The following is a 23,100-nucleotide window of genomic DNA, read 5'->3' as shown; positions in this document are numbered from 1 at the left end:
CCGATTTCAGAAATTCCAACTTTGTTCTCTTAGTTAAACAAAATGTAATTTAGAAATTCAATCAAAAAATTTTTTGAACTATCGTGTGAGAAAACTTGTTGCACAAGTTAGTGAATGGGCCAAAATTCAAATTTATAAAAACTTAGTGTGCTATGCAAATCACTTTAACAAGACTAAAGTAGATTTATACCACTTAATTTTGAGTAGTCTTGATGTAGATGAGCCTCCTAGCTTGATTTGCATGTTTTTGATCCCAAGTTGACTTTTCCCGAGAGTTGACCTTGACTTTGACTTTGACTTTGACTTTCGGGTTGACTTTTTGACTTTGGGATTTTGAAGACCTCTTTTGAATAGGGTCTTGAGTTGTTGATCCCTTGATGAATCTTTTGCTCTTGATATGCTTGTTGAATCCATTTAGTGTTGCTTTCAAAAGTTTGGTAAAAATACCAAAATATTTATTTTCTCTTTTAAATTTGCTACAAAATTAATAAATCATTAGTAACAAATAATAATCAAATATTTGTTAATCATCAAAACAAGGAGATCGAAAAGTTTGAGTTAACAACTAGAGCCTATTTTTGCTCTATTTTTTTATCATTTTTTTATTCCAAATAAATCAATCCTAACCCTGTGAAAATTAGTATAAAAGGAAAAGAATGGTCTCATTATCCAACTAATGTTTCTAATGACTCTTGACCTAGTTTTCATTCTATCTGACAACTAAAGAGTTTGAGACTTCTTCTTCTTCTTTTCTCTTCTCTGATTCGAAATCCTATAGTCTTCTTCACTATCAAATTCGAGCCTTAGTGATTGAGTGCATGCCCACCCATAGCAAGTTAGTCCTCAATCATAGTGTGTAAGACTGTGAAGAATCCAAACAATAGGAGGAGTGTTGGGATCATATCTTGGTGATACTTTGCTACAGAAAGGATACAAGGGTTAGAGATTTGAGCGGAAGGAGTCACTTAATTCCGCTGCAACCAATGTAAGGTTTCTCATACATTTTATGTGTTTATTTTATATCGTTTTAGAAGTTCATATTTAGGATGTTAAAAACATACTTGTTAGTAAATCTAGGTCCTAGTAAAATATATTCCAACACAAATATGGGTATACGACCTAAAAGGCATGAATTGAGTGTGGCCCATGTGAGCCATTGGGCATACATGTTCTTGTTTCTGACTTATGAGTAGGCTTTGAAAGTACTTCAATCGTTGGGCCTTTTTGTTGGGCTTAGAGTAATTTTGGGCCACTACATGAGTCAATGTGAAAGCAGGTAGATAGCATGGTTTAAAAATTTTATTTATTTTTTGAAAAATCCATGTGCTTGGTAAGATTACATTCTTGATTAATTTTAATTTTGTACTTTAAAAGAACATATAATCATAAAATGTAAATTTTTAGCAATTGAATTGGTATATGTATGTTAAATTTGAAATGTGGAAAGTTGTTAAGAAAATTTTAGAACTTGCTTGCTTGTTATTTGAGGTGAAATAATAAATGATGCATGATTAGGAAAGTAATTTATGCATTCTTTAGATCAATTGTGCCTTTCAAGCCATCCTTGTGATTTTTACTTTCGTTACCCTTTTCGAGCTTTATCTTGATTCTTTGTTTCTACACATTTTGAGCCTAAACAAGATAAACCCATTATTATTTAAATTTGACCATAATTATACCATAAGTGGATCTTTAGTTTGTGAAAATTTTAATGGAAAGTTTTATATATGTGTGTGTGGAAATAAGAGTGAAATTGAGAGAATGTGAAAAAAATTGATTGGCAACAACTTGAAAAAGAAAAATTTGAAAATAAGTGTCAAATTCGAAGAAAAAAATTTGAAGAAAACATTGAAAAAAAAAGAAATAAAAATAAATTTGTTGCAATATTGTTGAAAATAATTTCTCTCATGTAATTAGAAAGAAAAAGAGATACCAGGAACATTTGTGAAAGTTATGGGTGAATTGATTGGAGAAGCTTATGGTATAGGCAAGCCTAAATGACCGTTCCATCTACTTGGACCTAAGTTTATCCTTACAAGACTAGAAAGATCTTTTGATTATGAATTATGCATCTATTTACATTAGTGGAGAATAGTGAGTATTGCAAGCTTATAGAATATATTTGGTTAGTTGATTGAAGGTGGTATCTAGCATGCATAAATTATATCAAATGTTAGTTAAGTGTTGATTATGGTTTTATGAACTGAATGCAAGATTGAAGTAAGTCAAGAGTGTGATTGAACTAAAATTTTGGATTAATATATATAGGTAAAAAATTTCGTACAAAACCATGTATTTGGCTTACTTGAAAATTACTCATGTTTTGGTTGATTGGCTTGTTTCATTTAGGTTGTGTTGTTTTTAGTTGTTAGTCTTACTCGAGGGCGAGTAAGGATTTAGTTTGGGGGAATTTGTTAGGTTATTTTTATCTTATTATTTATGTCATTTTTAGAGTTAATTTTCTTCTTCATTGTCACTTTTTCAAATAGAATTACGCTTGTTTTATTTAATTTTAGGTTTAGACACTTAGAATGTATAAATTTGTCAAATTTCAAAAAAATATGATCTATAAAATAGAAAAAAAATTACAAGAAAAAAAGCTGAAACTTCAAACCTAAATCAGACTATGCTTTGTTTAGATTTTGGAGAAAATCAAAACATAAAAGTTCTAGATCTCTCTTTCAGCTTTCCAAAACATCTTGAATCGTTCAATTCTGAGCAATATTGAAAGAATTATGGCCAAAACATTATCAATAAGCATGCTGCCCAAATTTAGGGGTGTTATGCCTAGGCTCGTGTCTTTAAAATATCAAAGAAATAGTCATCTCTGAGCTACCTACCACCATCTGAGCCCCTGGCATGTCCTTCACCGGAGCACCCTTGACAACCACCCCTGATCTTAGCCATTTCGAATCAATCGAGTGACTTTTGCTTCTCGGAGCCGCTTTCATACCAAGACCATAAGGTTTTACAGTAAGATGTTTTGGTACTTCAAAATTCTTTTCACAAAAATGCTCAAAATGACCTAGAATACCACAAATAAAGAAGAAGGTAGGTTAGTCTTCATATTTGATCAACTGAGCAATGCAACAAAGTCCACCTTCTTTTTTCTAGCTTCATCTTCCTTTTCAAGGGCAAATACACCTGTAATGACATACGAACTCGGAGATAATCACGCCAGACTCCTGTAAAATTTTTGGGATCAGATTCAACAAATCCACCAATTTAATTTCCTATGTCTCGAACCACCCTTGCCGACATAAAACCCATAGTCATACCATGCAATTGAACCCAGAAATGCAGCTTCTGTAACACCACCATACGCGGGTTCTCTCCTTCTTTAAGTCGTTCAAAGATTAGAGGGACTCGATCGAATGTCCATGGGCTGCCTTCCACTACCTGTTTGATGTCAAGTTCGTGATAAAACTAAAAAAGATATCTATTTGGATCAAGTTCCTTAACATACAAGCCTCTTTTCAGTCTCCACAGTGATGCCATCTTATGTCACATTGCATCAAAATCAAGTGAGCGATCTGTGAGGAAACGCCCAACCAAGCACCAATTATGATCAATCTCCGATAGGTTATCGAACCCTTGACCATATCTTATGACTCCATCATCATCGTCTTCTATAACCTTATGCTCATATACTGGTCTTCTAAACTAGATTCATTAGTCCATGTTGTAGCCATGGTATAGAGTGAGAACAGATCGAAAAGCACAAAAAGAAACCAAACGAAACGCATATCACTGATAAAATCATAGAGATGACACCACCACCATGTTAAAAGACAAGACTTCCATATATGAAGGTTCTTAATAGCTATTTTATAGGTGGTGTTTAGTTTAGGAGAATGTAATTGTAATAGTAATAGGAATAGTAATGGAATGTAATGGTAATAGTAATAGGAATACTATTACTATGTTTGATTTATTTTATAATGAACATTGTAATTAAAATTGAATTGACAAAAATACCCTTGCTTTATTTATTATTTATAAAGAAAGAGAAACGGTAAAATTGTCTTTTTATTATTTAGTAGTGATTGTAATGCTCATTCATGTAGTGTAGGAGTGTAATGAGTATTCACGAAATTGGTGTAATACCCATTACAATGAAATTCTATTATAAAGGTTAAAAATACAAACCAAACATTGTAATGGTAACTTTTATTCCATTACAATCTTCATTCCAATAAACCAAACATACTAGGTCAACTCTAATAATAAAAAGTTAAATATAGTGGTTAACTAACACTGAAAAAGTATAATTGTGGCACAACTACAACACTTGTTTATATAGTTTTAGCTTATCATATGTTTATGATTTTTCACTCACATTAGTCTCATAGATTTTTGTATTATTTTTTTTTCCTGCTTTCAAATTTATTCCCATATTTATGGAAAATCTTTTTTTTTTTTTCTTTCTTCGCCTTGACAAAATCCCAACATATATATGACTTGTGAGGCCCACAAAAAAACATACGTAGGAAGGGAAAATGCACAAGAAATATTCAATCAATAAAACCATAATCACAATCAATTGTCTTCTTTTGGAAGCAGATATTCTGGGATCCCTTCAGCCCGCGAATACCCCAAACAATCATAATAAATAATACATTGAAACTATCGACATTGTTCTAATATATACATGCACAAGTACAATGCACGAACCCAAATTTCCAGAAAATTTAAAAAATTATAACAGTACTTGTGTACGTATGTACTGTATATACTATACGTAAGATCTATAAAGCTACCTAGGTATACAAAAATCTCTAATAACAACAATGTCTCTATAATAATATGCATATAAATGAATATATATGATCAACCCAAAAAGAATGAAAGAAAAAAAGAATCATTTTATTACTTTAATCATCAAGGGGCCCTTGATGATGCCAAAGGCAGTTCACTCTCATGAGACAAGACGCTTGAATTGCTCGACGAAGACGAAGATTTGGAAACGATGGCCTGCTTAATACTTCTTTGCTTATGATCTAAAATAATAATACCATCACCATCATCCTTATAATTTTCATTCTCATCATCATCGTGCACCGTCAAGGTAGCTTCGAATTGCAACCGTCTTTCAGCTGGAGAGTACTCTGTTTTCTGCTCAGAATGATCGGAAGACGCCGCCGCCACCCCAGCCTCTTCCTCCTCCTCCGGTATCACATTGTTCGTGTTGTTGTCGTTGTTGCTGATGTTGTTGTGGTTGTCGTTGTCTTCTCCGATGCCGATCCTGAACCCGAATATCCGGGATAGGATTCTGTACATGAATGTAGAGAGCCAAAAGAGCCAAGGGAGACAAACCAATGTGATTCCCACGACTGGAAGCCATGAAGTGGTGTTTGTCTCCGGTAAGATCATGTACATTATGAGGCAGCCACCGCCACCGGCTATGGTGAGGAACAGAAACCATGAGATCACGCATATGAACGCTCGTCCAGCTCTTGGATCTCGTACAGGCATTTGATGAGGTTATATGTTTAATATTGAATGTGTTTATTATAATATTATGTATGAACAAATGATGAAGATGTTTAAATAAGTAATTAAACAAAGAGTAGAAACAATGGAATTGATGATAATAATAATAATAATAACACGAAATCATCATCCATTTTCTTCATTGGAGGGGTGTTATTGTTTGGGTTGCAATTGAAAAAGAGGAATAGATCAGATCATTTGTTTGAAAGGTATCCATGCAAAGAGCTTTACGTTGCAGTTGTTTAGCCTTTTGCATTGATGACCGATGATGATTCAGATCGAAAGAGATTTTGGATTTTTTCTTTCTTTCCTTGGGTTGAGATTAGAATAGTGGACGTTTTGAGGAGTTGTTTACGGAAGACGAAATGGTTCTTGTCACAAACTCACAACGGACCTTTAGCATAAGGGGTTATAAAGAGAGAGAGAGAGAGAGAGAGAGAGAGAGAGAGAGAGAGAGAGAGAGAGAGAGAGAGAGAGAGAGAGAGAGAGAGAGAGAGAGACAAGTGGGTTCAACTTTGAAATTGGCATAATAAGACCATGAGAGAGGGAGAGGGGATCTCACGGGGTTGCTTTTATTTTCACTATATTTGCTTATTTTTCTTTTTAATTTTATTTTTACTTGTCGCGGTACCTCTGACCAAATTAGCAATTGCACAAGGAAAACTACAAAGCTCTAAACTTTAGATAAAATTACTTTTATATATGGATGACGCGCCGGTGGTTGATATAGAACTTATTGTACACGACCAAGATAATCCGTTCGACAAACTTTATTCTGTCTCCTCTAGAAATTTAGGTCAATTTGACCCTCTACATCAAGGCTTACTATGTTAGTTTAATTCTTGCGTTACATTACGTTATTTGAAACTCAAGAACATGAATGAGATTGATAGTATAGCAATGAGATCCATCGGAATGGTCTAGTATGAACTTCAGTCGCTGCCCTCTCTGCATGCTTGCCTTGGTGGTTGAATGCGTGTGTGCTTCTGCTATACACACAACACAAATGGTATAATTCTCAATTTAGTTTTTCCCCTAGTTAATAAATATAAAAAAATACAACTACGAATGAGGTCAACTCTATTTATCCTTGTATAAATTTAGTTTAGACACAACATTTAAGGGAATCTTCACTCCTTGCTGTAGGGCAAGGATCAGTGAGGAGCTAACATCGCAGCTGAAAATTGAGATGAATGAGTTCATAAATACTCATCCACATCGTCCTTTGACCATTTTTCAGAAGTTTTGGCCACCAAGTTGTTTGAGATTATAAGGGACGACTTTTGAAACATATGATTTGCTCCATAATGCATTTTGGTATAACATTCTTGATTGACTCCGACAAGTAGAGCATGTCGCTAGCATAGTTTTTTAGCAACATGTATCATGAGCTAACTGACTCAGTCAAGGGAACCTCATGCGTATCTTGATCTTTAGCTATCTTCACAGCAGTTAGCATCTCGTGTCTCTTCTGCTCTTGCGCTTTCCTCCGATTGCTTTCAAGGATGATGAGAAGAGCAGTAATGTCAGCAGGGCTCACCCCGCCAACTCTGCTTGCTTGACCTATGGTCTGTGGCCTTACCTGAAAGCATTTACTAAATCCAAATTACAACGAAACAAAATCATTCTTAAGAGTTCTGGAGAAAAAAAAAATCATTCTTAAGAGTTCTGGGGAAAAAGAAATCATTCTTAAGAGTTTCTAAAGACATTGTGCTCAACCATTCTTAGATTACAAATGAATATTTTTGCCTTTCTGGCTTCTAGTTCTAGACAATATTCTTATATTCATTGTTTCTATGACAAGTTGTATAGTAATGGTTATAGTAAAATTCTCACACCATGTATATAGATTAAACAACAAATGTAATACATTTAACTTATAAAGGAAGCTACATAGTGCTTTTCCTTCTATAAAATTGAATTAAGATATTAGAGATACGTTTATGAGAGATAGGCATGTTGTCATGAACAGTATAAATATAAGTTTATGGGCTCGTTTGGTTGTAATTGTATTATATTATATTATATTAAGTTATATATCATATTTTTATACAATACTATGTTAAATTTTAGTTTATACTAAAATATTATATATTTATGTCTATAAAAGTCAATACCATACATAGCTTTATATAAAAATACAACATAAAATACAATTTAATATAATACTATACAATATAATATGGCGTACTAAACGAACCCTATATGGGCTACCTACTCACCTTCGATAACTTCTCACGTGATTCATGAGACAAAGTTGTCATTGCATAGTAATCCAAACCGTCTGGAATCAGTTTATGTTGTAGATGGACCATCTAAATTGATAGTTTGAAGAAACGAAAACATAAATAATAACACTGAAAGTGGTAGCTGAAAATATGGTGATGACTTACAAAATAAATTTGTTTGTGAAAGGCATGAATAGCTCAGTGTTTAAGTTCTTTATAAAACAAAGTGCCATTCATGTTTCTTTACCTGTTGAAGTTGGCTCTGCTGACGTGCAATGAAGCCCTCATACTTGATATCAACCTCAACACATTCTTTTTCTGCTCTTGATAACATTTCATTCCCAAAACCATGTTTATCAAATACCTTATATTCTATGTGTGGTTTCTTGAGAAGACTTTCCAGTGTTGAATGGTCCTTCACGGGCTGATTTGATAGACGAGTAATTTCAGCTGCTAGTTCTCCTCCTAAGAATAAAAAAGAAACTTGTAGCAAATTAAAAAAAAATATATATATTGACACTTCTGGTATGGATCAGTATCAGTATTCACATGTACATCAGCATATAGCCCTATGGTTGAGAATTCAATGCACTTGACATTTACTGTGTTACAAAATTACTCCCCAAATTGTTTAACTGCAATCTCAAAGACAGTAGAGCAAATTAACCTGAGATTCTAACACTTTTCAACCGCTTTTTCTCCTCTAAAATTTGAGCTTGTTTGTCCTGGTACAGTTTCCAGCGTCTATCATCTATTAACCCAATTTCTCGGCCCAAAGGCGTGAGACGGCTATCAGCATTATCTGATCTAAGCAGCAACCGATGTTCTGAGCGGCTACAAAGAAACAAAACACAGACAGAAATGAAAAAACGGATTGTTACGAGATTCATTCAAGATCAAAAACTGAAGGCATCTATCATTTATATGCTTGTAAGAAAAATAATGTGTAAGTGTAGAAAAATGAATTACATCAATTGACCCCAAGTAGAAAATACACAATCCATTCAGGTGCAACCATATTATGAATATGATCACACCATAAATTTGTCATTTAGGCTGTGAAGTCAGACCTTCTTCCTCTCTACAGTTCAAGACTTTGAAAAGGATGATGACAAAAACATTCAGGAGAGCATATTCGGGACAACTGCCCACCATCACCATAACAATCATATATACAGGTAGGAGATATGCAGGTTGTTACCTTGTTAGCATTCGGTAAGGTTCTCGAAGATCTTTAGTGACCAGATCATCGATCAATGTTCCTATGTAACTGCTTTCCCTTTCAAGAACGATGAGTGGTTTACCATCTGAATGTCTGGCAGCATTAATACCAGATAGAATACCCTAAAGAAAAGAAATAGGTTATCAAATCATTGGATACACTTTTTGTTGCAAGATCTCACTATAAATTTAAACTAGGATAATATTCAATTTCAACAAATTAAATAAAGTACTAAATAAACTTACTTGTGCTGCGGCTTCTTCGTAGCCTGTGGTACCATTTATTTGACCAGAGAAGAAAAGCCCATCAAATTTCTTTGTCATGAGAGACCTAGTGCATTGGTGAGCAGGCAAGTAATCATACTCTACTGCATATGCAGGTCTAAGCATTGAACAGTTTTCGAGTCCAGGCAAAGTTCTCAAGAGTGGTAATTGTAGTCTTTCCGGTAAACCGGTAGAAAAACCCTGTAGTAGAGGAAAATATAAAATCCCGGATATACAAAGCTTTGGATTTTAATACTTGTATAGTCTAGGAAATAAGAAAAGTGAGCATTAAGAAAAAACTAATAATTTACACTGCACCTGGACATAGAGCTCTGGCACATTTCGACCCTCTGGTTCAAGAAATATTTGATGTGACTCCTTATCCTTAAATCGAACAATCTAAAACAAAACAAAAGAAAAAAAGAATAGTAAAATAAATTTGTGAAGAATTGTATACATCTATATTATTGTATTATCACCTCCTGGTGTACCGAAGTTGTTAATAACGTAAGTTTTAGAAACATAGATTACACTAAGTATACCTTATCTTCAATTGAGGGGCAATATCTAGGCCCCTTAGATTCAACCCATCCTCCATAAGTGGGAGTTTCATGTAAGTTATCATTAATTAACTGGTGTGTAATCTTTGTCGTACGTGTGAGATAGCAGCACATCTGTTCCCTTTCAATATGGAACTCAGGATCAAAACTAAACCAACCAACCTGTAAAACACAAACTTACATTTAAACTCCTCCATAATAAACAGAATCGCGAACTTCAATAGTCATGAATAAAGATAAAACTAACAATTTCTCTTTAAGTTTTATAGGCTCAAAATAAACAGAGGCTGGCAATTTCAAAAAAGGGAAAGGAAAGAAAAGATAAAAAAAAAAAAAGGATTGCTGAGAAATGAATGCAATAGACATACTAGAAAGCAAGCTGTACTCTAAAATTGAGAATCAGCTAAAGCAAAGCAATGCTGATATGGGGTTAAAAAAGAAATAAAAGTTAGCAGTAGGTTTCATTAATTATAGTTTTTCTTGAATTTAAATACCGGGGAGACATTCCTAAATTTGCTTTCTTAAATTCTCTTAATGAAACCTGGACCTCTGGATATCATGTTACATTATCAGGTTTCTATTATTTCATTTTGTAGATCTTTGTTAAGTGACCTATTCAACTACATATTTTTTTGTTTCTTGTATAATAGACGGGAGCAGTTTTTGATAATTTCCTAATAGGTAAACAATAGGGTAAACTTATCTTCTTATAGTTAGCAGAAGGATATTTGCAGTTAAGCCTGAGCAAAACACTATTCCTTCCTCATGTTCCACTTCCCTAAGCATTCCTAAGAGAAAAAGCTATCTGATTCCCCTTCTCTTGCTTAGTGTAAGCTATAGCCTGCCCTTTACCCCATCACATTTTCCTAAAATCAGCACAATCCTATGACTCTTCAGCTTGTTAATACAGAATTCTGAAATTGAATCTCATCAAATTCAGCTTCCAGACACAAAACCCTCACTAATTGAATCATTTAAAGTCTTGCAGTCTAGAATCATTTAAACCTTAATCCCGTAGAAAATGATTTTTAGGTCATTCGCCCCAAGTAATTTTCTCAAGCTTTAGAACCAGAAAATACTACTATAAGAATTATTGCCATCCAACCTGATATTATTCTGCCTTTAATCCTAAGCCATTGATCTAAAGTTCTTATTCTACCTCGGCACTTATTCAAGGAAACCATTAATTTAACATGCCAGTGCCTACATAAATGGGTGATTCGGTAGCAAAACAACAGCATTTGTAAAAAACGTGAAATGAATGACATTGACCTATGAACATACTACGTGGAATTGAAAAAATGTACAAACAATTTTCTTTAAGATTCCAGTTAATATTTGTTAAACCAAATCTATTGAACCTACACATGGGATTAAATGGAAGGACCTCTTCATCGCCATGCTGAGCTTCTAATGCTGAAAAATTTACAGTACGAATGTCAACACGTGCTGGAGTTCCAGTCTTCAACCGATCAGTTTCAAATCCAAATTGCTGTAAGCTTTCAGTAAGTCCATGTGAAGCTGACTCCCCAGCTCTTCCTGCAGGCATAGAAGTTTTGCCAACCCAAATCTTACCACTCATAAAAGTTCCTGTCGTGAGGACAACAGCAGGAGCATAGAAGTTCATGCCAAAAAATGTACGTACACCTTCTACATTGTCATTCTTTCCCAATAATATATCTGTTACCATGGCTTCTCTGATGGAAAGGTTTGGGGTGCTGAAAATGCATGCAGACAAAACTGGTCAAGAAACAGAAAGAAGCATACACCAACAGAGAAATGCGTGTCAGAAGTAATGTACAAAAATTGCTTGCTTTCAACTGTTATCTCTTTAAACTCTCGCAGTGATTTTCTATTACATTGCCGACTCTAAAAATGGTTGTTGTCTTAAGTAGCAGTGGTGCTACAACAATGATATGAAGATCGCATTTTAAAGGACAAAATTCTGTAGAAGATGAAGTTATTGCCTAGTTAGTCTTTAAGACAAATTCTAGGGCATTACTACCATGGAGTGCATGCAGATTATCGTGACATGTGCATATATATATATATATAAGATAATACACCAATTTCTCATTAATTGTATGATCAATCAATAACTTGAAAACCAGAGTCAAATCAATCAGGTAGCATTGGCAATCACATACTTACTGACTGGAGACATATCATCAACTGAATATTATTATCATGAAGTTGATTATTCACTGTTGTAAACATGTGTACACCATAGCATAAAAGCCATCATGAGCAAGAATATGGCACCTAAAATACGAAGCATAAAGGTAAGCAAAACTTGCCTGTCCACAATGTTTTTCATTTCCATAGCATATTCTCGTTTGTCAGTTTGTGCACGCAAAGCACGAACAGCAGGGCCTCTTGAGACATTGAGAATACGCTTTTGTAAGTAGCACCTAAACAAATGACAGTTTAAGATACAATACAATATATGAAGTGCAAACACAAGAGATGAAAATCAAATGTTCTCTGCCAATCAATAAAAACTTTAAAATAAAATGATAAATGTAAATTAGTGCTAGTAATTCCTTTCTCATTAACCGAAAAAATGGTATGAACTAACAATGCAGCAATTTACACGTGATGAATTTAGCATTTAGCATTCAAAAGAAACTTGTAGTCACAGGTCCAAAGTTAAATGACACAACAACTGGGATGATATTTAATGAAGCCTTAGGGAGAAAGAGTACAAAGCATGAAGACTAATTATGACCTAAAATCACAGACAGCCATCAGATCTCCCCTTTCAACAGAATTCAGTCAACCATCTGTTCCTTCATGAACTCAAGTAGGATCTGACCATTTGTGGAAAAACTATAAAAAAATCTAGAACAGAACTTCTACCATCCTTAGATTCATGATTCCCAAAAGGTTAAATGAAATTATGCCTTTAAGTTATTCAATTTCTATATCAACACCACCTATATCATTTCCTAGTCATCCACTCTTGACAGAATATACATATTTGGCTCTTCACTCTAGGATATGTATATTATCAACGTCCACCAAAATGCTGCTGAATAGCTGATTTAGTCTTCATATTTCAGAAACTAGTGAAAAATTGTTTTTCAAATAACTGCATGAAGATCATTTCTTCATATGATGACATGTAACAAACATTGAACTCTATTGCAAATTAAAAGAAGCAAAATTATAAGTGCATTGATGGGCCTCCTGTTGCTATTCGACACATTGCTGAAAGGTAAGGATGATGCTTTCAAATCCAAAACCCACAATGGGAGCTGAAGTAACCTCACAATTCCACATACGAGCACAATCTACTAATCTATTCTTTTTCTTAGACCCAAAAACTAAAAGAAAAAGAATAACAAGAAACAACAACATTACATGCCTTGAGGCTTGGGCAATTTAGGAATAACCACAGGGGGTCTTTATTGTTTTACCTGTCAGCAATCTTCCCAATCTCACCACCAAGGGCATCCACTTCATGCACAAGCTGCGATTTAGCAGGTCCACCTACTGCTGGATTGCAAGGCTGTATTGAAATGTTCTTAGTAAGATGATATTTTTTTTTTAAACTAGCATCCCCACCTATCCCTACAATATTTGGGGACCAGGAAACTGTAGCAATTTCTATATACCTAGGAAGGACTCAAACCTCAAACCTTGTGAGAGCAACTCACATGCCTGACCATTTGAGCTACCCCTCTTGGGTCAGTAAGGTGATAATTAAATTGTGGGGATAATATATAGGGCCAAAACTAGTTCAAATGAGTTTTGCCTAAATAGACATGAGAGAGAGAGAGAGAGAGAGAGAGAGAGAGAGAGAGAGAGAGAGAGAGAGAGAGAGAGAAGTTAACTGTTGCATCTAATATTTCCCTCTTTCCTAGAATATTAGTATGCGAGTTAAAAGACATTAGAAAGAGATTAAATAGAATTAGATCCTTAGAAGACATTAGAAAAAGATTACTAACCTGCCATGCAATTCGATCAATATTTAATGTGAGAAGAAGAGTTTTTGCACCCAAACGAGCAGATGCAAGGGCAGCTTCGCAACCAGCATGTCCTCCTCCAACCACAATAACATCGTATTTTTCATCATGCGTACTGTCACTGAAGTCTACAATACATTTTTTTTTTTAGAAAAAAAAACATACCATTGTAAGACACCAATATGTATATAGTCTATGAATTTATAGAACTCATAAACCCGGAAGGATTCGAGAAAGCAGGAATCTTAAAAAAGAGTTGCACAATTTCCATCCCATATACGCTAGCACTAAACCACACTCCTTTTGGCTGATCATCACAAAAATATATGTTGGCACGTAAATTTTTGTTGTTTCTTTTAAATGGAATGTTTATCAAAGACAACCTTTCATAAGATACAGAAGATAAAACAAACATGGTTTTGGAGATATGTTACTTCATGCGGCAATGTCAACGCAAATAAATTTCAACTGTGTTTAACAAAAAAAACTATACATGAAAGGATTCTTAGATTTAATCTTAAATATAGAACCTAAGAGTCCCAACTTGAAAATCTAAAAAACTCCCATTCATTTCATTAAACAGTTTTAACTTTTCTAATACAAAAAAGTGCATAATTCAAAAACTTGAGATAGCCTAATAAAATGCCGAACATGATATAATAGTCACTCAAAGAGTGTAAGTTGAAGTTCGTTTCTCTAAACAATTCAGTTCGCAAATAAATATAGAGCCTAAATAGACAACGCACACAACCTATTCGAAAAAATTCATAACAGAGATAACAAAGCAAGAACAGAAACTACTCATACCTCGAGAGTTGGAAGCAGTAACGGTGAAACACCGAGAGCAATTGGAGCGGAAGAAAGGGCGAACCTGATGAAGATTCCGGCGAAAGAAAACGACGTGATGAAAAGAAGGAGGGTTGAGCGCGATCCGAGTGGAGGGAAAGAGAAATGGCGCTAAGGAGAGACGAGAGAGATGATGGGAGAGGGCCTGTATGGCCATTGAGTAGAAGCTGTAGGCGTGGGTATGGCGTATGGGCTATGACATCGATTCTCCATTCGTTCTTTTATCCATTTCAATTCAACTTTGTTAGTAAGCGAGTACTAAACTGTTATTAGTTATCTTTCTCGGTTACTTAACTAGTGGGAAATCTAGGTCTAGGCCGCGCCACCGAAACAACACATTTTTGTTTAAGATTTTAGATATTTGCTTCCATATTACTAAAAAAAAAAACAAAAAATAATTAAATGAACTTCAAAATTATTCATTAGATCAAATGACAAAATAAACTTTCTATTTTTTAAAATTATATAAATAAAATTCTAAATTAATTTTTTGTCAAAATAACTTAATAATAATCTAATCTAGAGATGTTATGACAAAATTTGTTATATTTTTTGTATCTGTTCGTGTTAAAAATTGTATTAAAGTTGATTTTATTAAAAAATAAAATTATTAAAATTGAGCTTAAGGTCCTATGGTCCTATTTTTACCATTTTGAAAAATATAAGATCTATTTTGTCATTTAACAAAACAGATGGTCTAATTAGTAACTTAAATAAAAAATACAAACTGAAAAATCCGACCAAAATATAACACGCCAAATCAACTTAAAATAACCTGACCAACCAATTTAGATAGTTTTTTTTTTATATATATTTATATATTTTTATGATATATATCATATAAGTTATTTGGCTATTTTAAAAATATAAAGTTAAAACTAATATATTTTTTATGGTGGTTAATTGAAATTTTAAATTCAATCTATATATTTGTCTTATTATTATAATCAACTAAAATATAACAATTGAATGTAAAAATAAAAAAATTGAAAAAAAATATTAGTAGTCGGTTTGGCAGTGTTGTGAGCAAAAGTGGTACATTTTACATTTATCAACTCGTAAGTGCACGAATCTTAATTGTAGTATGGAGATTGTAAAGAACGAGGTCGAACCTATAGAAATTGCGTGATATCGAAGAAAATATTTATTTAATCTAAGTTATTACAACTCTAACCTAGTTCAAAAAATGGTTAGGTTTTTGGTAACAAGATAAAATAAGATATTTTAACGATAAAAATGACAATAACAGATATTTTCAGTGATATTTGGGGATACTATTAAGGGTTCAGAATCAACTTACGTGTATAGAAAAATAGTTATGTTTATATTGATTCTCATACTTTAATCAGTAATCAAACTAATTATTTTCTAATAAAAACTAGATTTTCCTTCGCTTTAAAATTATAACTTCTAAGCATTAAATGTGAAACAATTTAATGTAAATATAAAAAATTAAGGGAAAAAAATAGAAAAATACAAAAAGGAAAAAAAAAATTACAAAAATACTATGGGCCGGCCTATTAAACATTTATACAGTCCACATACAAATATTTACAAAAATACCACATGCACTAAGCCTTCAGCTGTACAGAGCGAACGTTGAAGATGAACATACCTCGATCGTTTCAAAACTGCAAAACAACCAAAATGAAACCAAAACGAGAAAAATACAACCATTAATTCTGGCGAAATCAACTGGAAAAGAAGACATGCAATGATCTAAACAGAAAATGACGAAAAAAAATCAGAAAAACTGTGAAGAAACTGAAATTACAAATTTGTTTTCTGTTTTATTCGATCAAAACAACTCCCCCTAATATCGAAATTCAGATTCATGAAATGTAGATCTGTAACAAATAGATCTGGAGCTCCCACCAAATCCAAAACAATGTATGATGTGAATTTTTTTTAAAAAACCTCATGAATAATACATCTACGTTATATACAGTTGCATTTTGATTGATTACTGGTTTCCAATATAAATATATTTTTTTAAAAACACAATAAGAAGAGTAAAATCGAATTAAGGTACAACCAGTTACGTATAAGTCTGTTTATTTTTTGTTTTGGTTGCCTTATAGTTGCATTATCGTTTTATGATAGTTTATATATTATGCAGGAATTTAATTTGACAGATAGTTTATATATTATAGAAACTGAAATTACACATTTATTTTCTGTTTTATTCGATCAAAACAACTCCCCCTAATATCGAAATCTAGATTCATGAAATGTAGATCTGTAACAAACAGATCTGGAGCTCCCACCAAATCCAAAACAATGTATGATGTGAATTTTTTTTAAAAAACCTCATGAATAATACATCTACGTTATATACAGTTCCATTTTGCTTGATTACTGGTTTCCAATATAAATATATTTTTTTAAAAACACAATAAGAAGAGTAAAATCGAATTAAGGTACAACCAGTTACGTATAAGTTTGTTTATTTTTTGTTTTGGTTTCCTTATAGTTGCATTATCGTTTTATGATAGTTATATATTATGCAGGAATTTAATTTGACGGGAACTAAGAAATAGTAGTTATACATAGTAAGTTTTATGCAAATAGTTGCATATTAGTTTTATAATGAAATAACATATGCAAGTAGCAAAACTATAATAAAACTACAAAACAACTGTATGCAAACTAAAATACAGAAAAAACTCTTTAAACATCAACATCCATGATAAATCTCATTGTTACCCGTTGATGATATAAAAATGGGCAGAAAACAACTAGATAAAAAACATATTAAAAAAAATACATACAGAAGGTGTTTACACTATTAAAAAACTATGAAAAAACTATTACAAAATGAGAAATCAATAAACACAAAACCCACAAAAGTTGAATATGAAAAAATTTCAAAAATGGGGGAAAACAAATCTCGGTTCGAACATCAGCACCAACATTAGCTTTTTCCCAGAAACGTCTTAAGCCATTTTTTCTTGCACACCGAGCTTTGTTTTCTTCTTAGGATGAGGTCTCCCACGCTTCGTTAATGGAGGAGCAAAATCAGAATCTTTCTCCTCAAATAATAGGACGTTTTCCCTTAGCTTTATTAGCTAGTGATTTCAAACCCATTTTGGATTTTTTTTTCTGAACAGGGGAAGGAGATGAGGATGAATGGGTCACAATCATTTTAAATAGAGATTGAAAACAAAAGGAAAGAGGGAAAATAGTTATGGGATTGGTTTAGTGGGAGTTGAAAAAATTTTGAAGAACAAAAATGAGAGAGAAAAAATTGTTGAGGAATCGTGGGGGGTTATGGTTCAACAATAGAGGTTACTTAATCTGATTCAAAAAAAAAAAAAAACTAAATAGAAATAAAAAATCAAATGAAAATAAAAGAAAAAAAAAGAAAGGGAAGTGATTGAGAGTTGATTGATGGTTGATAGGTGCATGGATTTGATGTGCAAGTGATATATGTGTAATAAAATTAAGAGAGAAGTTAAAAATGTTGATGTAACCGTGTTGTTGTATATATGTAATAAAGTTGGTATTTTGTATTTTTAGTGTAAAAATTTCAAAAATTAAAGAATATTATTTTTAATAAAATGTAGAACCAAACATTTATAATTTCTCACTATAAAAAATATGTGATAATAAATATGAAAGAAATTATTTTAAGAAGTAAAAATCATAAACATATATTGTACAGAGAATCAAAATAAAAATAAATACTTAATTAAATACACTTAGTTTCATCATCCACCTTAATAATAAGGGAACTTAGAAACTCATAAAAAATTAACTAAGAAAAGCGGTAAACTAACACTGAGCGCTTCGAGCACTTTCTTTGGATTTTTTGTCTGAAACTCTGAAATTCTCTTGAATTCTTAAAACCTAAGCTTCTATTTATAAGAAGGTAAAAGGACTAATGTGTAATTAAACTTATTACAAATTGCATGTGGCTAAAAATGTAATTACCCATAAGTAAACTTTAGAGTGCCACGTGTCATCAGTTGATTGGCTATAAAAGGTGAGTTGGTGCCACATGTCGCAAGGAGAAAAAACCACAAAATGGTGGCTAGAGAGAGAGAGAGAGAGAGAGAGAGAGAGAGAGAGAGAGAGAGAGAGAGAGAGAGAGAGAGAGAGAGAGAGCCCCATTCGCAGGGCTGGTGGTGAGGCACACGCACGACCAGGGTGAGGTCGTGCGCCTCACGCACGCAAGGCGTGTTGAAGGGGGACAGCCCCTGCTGGTGCTGGCAGTGGCAGCTGCGGGCGAATGGGAGGAGGCCATGGGGCCTCTTTGCCTGATGGAGAAGATGATTTGGGTTAATTGGGCTTTGTTATTTGGGGTGTTTTGGCTCTTCAAAAATGCCTTTAATATTTTGGACCATACTTTCATCATCTTTTTATATATTTTTTCTTTTTCCTTTCACAAATATTATTTTCTCAATCAAACACAAATAAAATTAAATCCAAATAAAATATTTTCAACACAAAATGTATCACATTAATTCAATGAAAATATTTATTAAAAATCTAATTAATTTGTAATTCTTTTAATAAAAACAATATATTTTTCTTTTTATCTCTTTTTCTTTCTTTCTCTTTTTCTTTCTTTCTTTCTCTTATTTGTGTCATAAAATATTATTTTTCTTATAAAATTTACTTAACACTACAATATTTTCAAATAAAAATATATTACATTAATTTCATGAAAATATTATATAGAATTAATTTTATTTTGTATTTTTACACTAATAAATATGCATTTTTGGCTACTTAACAGAGAGGTTAACCTGACCAAACCGACCAATTTTATTAGGCAGATTACTATTTTATTTTTTCTTAATTGGGTGGGTTGCACTTAGATTTTTATAACTTGGTCTTTACATTGGATTTTATAAAATATAGCATAAACTGACCAAACCGACAAATGTACACTCTTATTTCAAATGCATATCCCATTTTTCCCATCAGGGTTATCAAAATCCACAAGAGGCGATGGGCCATTGTATGTGCCAATTGTCATTTAGCTAACATGCCCGTAGATATCGAGGTTCACAAGAAGTATTGTTTGATACTATATTTGAAGCAGTTGTTCGAATTTCTTATGATCTTAACTGAAACAAATTCTTGCTAATAGTAAAAAAAGAGGCTTGAATGTGGGTGATGTTCTTATTTTACTTGAGGGGTTTGAATCAGCCCCTCCCGACTGTATTTTTCCTGAGATCAAAGAAAAGATGAAAAATCTGTCTTTTCAGAGCTATTGCCCCACTAAAAAAAACTATCTTATGATAGGTCCCATTCCTGGTAAAAAAATATAGTGAAATCACCTTTCCTATTCTTTTCCCGGACCCCGCTACTAAGAAAGATGTTCATCTCTTAAAATATCTCATATATGTAGGCTGGAACAGAGGAAGGGGTCAAATTTATCCCGATGGGAGTAAGAGTAACAATAATATTTATAACACTACAGTGGCGGGTATGGTAAGCAAAATCATACGAAAAGAAATAAGGGGATAAGAAATAATTATAATGGAGGCATCTGATGGATGTCAAGTGATTGATATTATTCCTATAGGCCCTGAAGTTCTTGTTTTAGAGGACGAATCCATCAAACTGGATCAACCATTAATGAGTAATCCTAATGTGGGTAGATTTGGTCAAGGGAATGCAGAAATAGTACTTCAAGATCCATTACGTGTACAAGGCTTTTTGCTTTTCTAGGCATCAATTATTTTGACACAAGTATTTTTGGTTCTTAAAAAGAAATAGTTTAGAAAGGTTCAATTGTTCAAAATGAATTTATAGATCCACAAATTTTCAATACCAAGCTCTAAATAAAACGCAATTTTTGTTGGAAAAATTATTATGAAATTCTATCAAAAAAATTCTAAAAAGTCTTTAGGCTTTTTATTTTAGTTTTCTATCTTATATCATACATTGTATTTTTTGAAAATTACTTTTAATACATTACTAGTTATAGTATGTATACTATGAAGAAGACTATTTAATTTTATTTATTTGTTTCTTTGTTTTTTCAATCAAAACCGGAGCAGTTTGATTATGTCACTATTGTCTGATTTCAATGTCGTGCTATTTAAAATTCTATCAAATGAATCAATAGTTTTCTATTCTAATAGATATTGAATGCTATTTTACTCAACACTAACTATAAGATAAATAAGCAGAAAATAAAAACTAAAGTATAAAAAAAAAATGAATGAGGGGAAGAAAACATTCTAATTCGAAAAGGGGTCACTTGTATTCCTAATCTTTGACACAAGAAAAGAATTTTTCCACAACATTTTCTTATGTCGAAATAATTATTATTCTTAATCCCGTTCGTTAAAGATTCATATTCGCCTTGTAGTTTCTATATTTTCTAGGTTTATCATAACCCTTCTTTAAGATTTATTCTATAAATAAAGTATGGACGGATACTATCAAAGAATAGATGTTCTGAATCAAGTAATTAAAGTTATTTTTTAAAAATATCATCAAAATGAAACTGTAGTTTTTTGAAACATTCGAAAAAAATCTTTTTTTTTTGGTTATCATTTAGATTTAGATGAATAAAATATTATGATTATTAAGATCTCAACGAGACATGCCCCCTCTTTCTTTGTCTTTTTTGAGGGGGATTTCGTTGAGTTCTTACGCTTTCATGTCATGTCTACAATTCAATTTATCCAATTACAAAAGGGATGAACCTAATCCAGAATATAAACTATAAAAGAAAATACAGAGTAAACCAATCACAAGAATATCAACTACAATACCTATTATCCAAAAAGGAATCCTTCTAGTAGTATCAACCATTTGTCCTACTTTTCTCCATATTTTGTTAAGTGGTCGTGCTACAGACATAAACATCCATTGAGAATTATGAGATGATATCCTTCTGAATGGGATAAGAGAATTTCTACTATTATTTCCTATTCTTCTTCTTCTTTTTTTAATTGAAGAAATAATTGAAAAATTAAATAGCTAGCAGAAAAATGAGTAATAACCCTTAGTAGAGATTGGTACGATTAAATTTAACATTTTGTTCGTTCGGGTTTGATGGTGTCGTAGCTCTATGATTCAGATGTTGGGTTTTATGCCCTAAATAAAACTCCATTTCAATGTAATCCATTTTATTTAATATCAATAAGAAAACATAAGTATTTTTCATTCATTTGTATGTTTTGGTTCATCTTATCAATTGCTTGTCTATTTGATTTATAAATTCATCCAAACCCTTTTCACATACTTGATCCTGTTTATTGTGTTGTCAACACAGTGGAAAGTAAACATGACTATGTGAATAAAGATTCCTAAATTTATCAGAACATGGGGTTTTACTGATATGATAATCTACAACAGAGTTTACTTGCATTTGGATAATTGCTATGTTCTTTCCAGAGCATTGGTTAAAGTAAAGCTTGGGTTGGGTGCATGAAGTATGCATCAGAAGGGACCGATATTGAACTTTGACATAGATTTATTAAACTTACCGTAATATCTATTCAAGTCAATATTGCCTAGTTGATCCTAGATCAAATGATCTTAATCCTGATATGATTAGGTTCAATCTCAAGAGTGTTATTCGTGTTCTTTGATTTGTTAGTTAAGCCTACTTTTGGGTCAGGGTGATACGTACATTTTGGGAACACGGTAGTGCAATTGAGTGGGAGCGCTAACATAAATATGGAATCTATAGCTTCTATGTGGGAAATAGAAAGTAAAGGATGATTTCCTTCGAGCTTGACCAAACGAAAATAAATGGTGGAGTACTCATTTCACTTAGCTGAAATATCATTTATACGGGGTTAAGTGTTTTAAGGATAAAATACATTGTAGATGTCGCCCAATTAGTTATACTGCGGTCGCGGTAGTAAACAAGCTATATGTCGTATCCACAGGGAGGAAAAACACACTCAAAAGGTCAGTTAGTAATTTTACGAGAATAAAATATGAACCTTGAATGTGATGAGAATATTGAGAAAATGATTTTTAAAAATTAAGGAAGTAATTAAAATGAGAAGTGAACAGAAAATGATTATGGAAGACACAAGCTTTGTACATGCAATTATATTTTTCTAATAAAATTGATTCTTTAACCTCAACTATAATTCTACACCATTAATTATAGTTGGAAAATGTGTATAATTAAGCTCACTAGAAAAATATGTTCTCTAATTAAATTAATACTACTTATAAATATACTATCATATTATATAATTTAAATCGACAAAATACCACCGACAGAATGCAGTAAAAATCATATAATATAATAAACACCCTAATAATTAATAGCCTAACTTACATAAGAAAAGCATGACTGAACTTATATAAAAGGTACTATTAAATTTAAAGTGAAATTTAGAAGAAGATAAATTTAATATAACAAATGTGAAAATGAAGAACAAAGAGAATCAATATATTAGAAGAATAAAAATTGTATGAACTTACACTTGAGTCTTGCCAAAGAAATTAGCCTAGAAAAGGCATTATCTTTACACCAAAATTAATAAAGTAAAATAAAGAAGAAGGAAAGGAAAAAGATAAAATTTTGGTATA

At 32.5% G+C, this 23,100-nt stretch overlaps 2 protein-coding genes across 3 annotated transcripts; both read right to left on the bottom strand.

Moving 5' to 3' along the window:
* Positions 1–4,513: 4,513 nt before the first annotated feature.
* LOC115713028 (uncharacterized) lies at positions 4,514–5,914 on the bottom strand. Its single transcript, XM_030641500.2, has one exon. The coding sequence runs from the start codon at positions 5,473–5,475 to the stop codon at positions 4,882–4,884; it is 594 nt and encodes a 197-aa protein (XP_030497360.2). The 5' UTR covers positions 5,476–5,914; the 3' UTR covers positions 4,514–4,881.
* A 338-nt stretch (positions 5,915–6,252) lies between these two features.
* Positions 6,253–14,922, bottom strand: LOC115713027 (uncharacterized). 2 transcript variants are annotated; one of them, XM_030641499.2, is made up of 13 exons: positions 14,542–14,922; positions 13,717–13,862; positions 13,186–13,277; positions 12,064–12,177; positions 11,154–11,484; positions 9,749–9,928; positions 9,525–9,605; positions 9,189–9,407; positions 8,923–9,065; positions 8,389–8,555; positions 7,969–8,186; positions 7,716–7,808; positions 6,253–7,075 (listed from the first exon to the last, which is right to left on the bottom strand). In XM_030641499.2, the coding sequence occupies exons 1-13, from the start codon at positions 14,735–14,737 to the stop codon at positions 6,878–6,880; spliced, it is 2,178 nt and encodes a 725-aa protein (XP_030497359.1). In that variant the 5' UTR covers positions 14,738–14,922; the 3' UTR covers positions 6,253–6,877. The 2 variants fall into 2 exon arrangements, with proteins under 2 accessions (XP_030497359.1, XP_060970147.1); XM_061114164.1 differs by having other exon boundaries at positions 6,253–7,088; positions 14,542–14,868.
* Positions 14,923–23,100: the final 8,178 nt, after the last annotated feature.

Source organism: Cannabis sativa, chromosome 4 (assembly GCF_029168945.1).
Source record: "Cannabis sativa cultivar Pink pepper isolate KNU-18-1 chromosome 4, ASM2916894v1, whole genome shotgun sequence".
Classification (NCBI taxonomy): Eukaryota; Viridiplantae; Streptophyta; class Magnoliopsida; order Rosales; family Cannabaceae; genus Cannabis; species Cannabis sativa.
The sequence above is the reverse complement of the archived record's forward strand: the minus strand, read 5'-3'. Positions and strand labels throughout refer to the sequence as shown.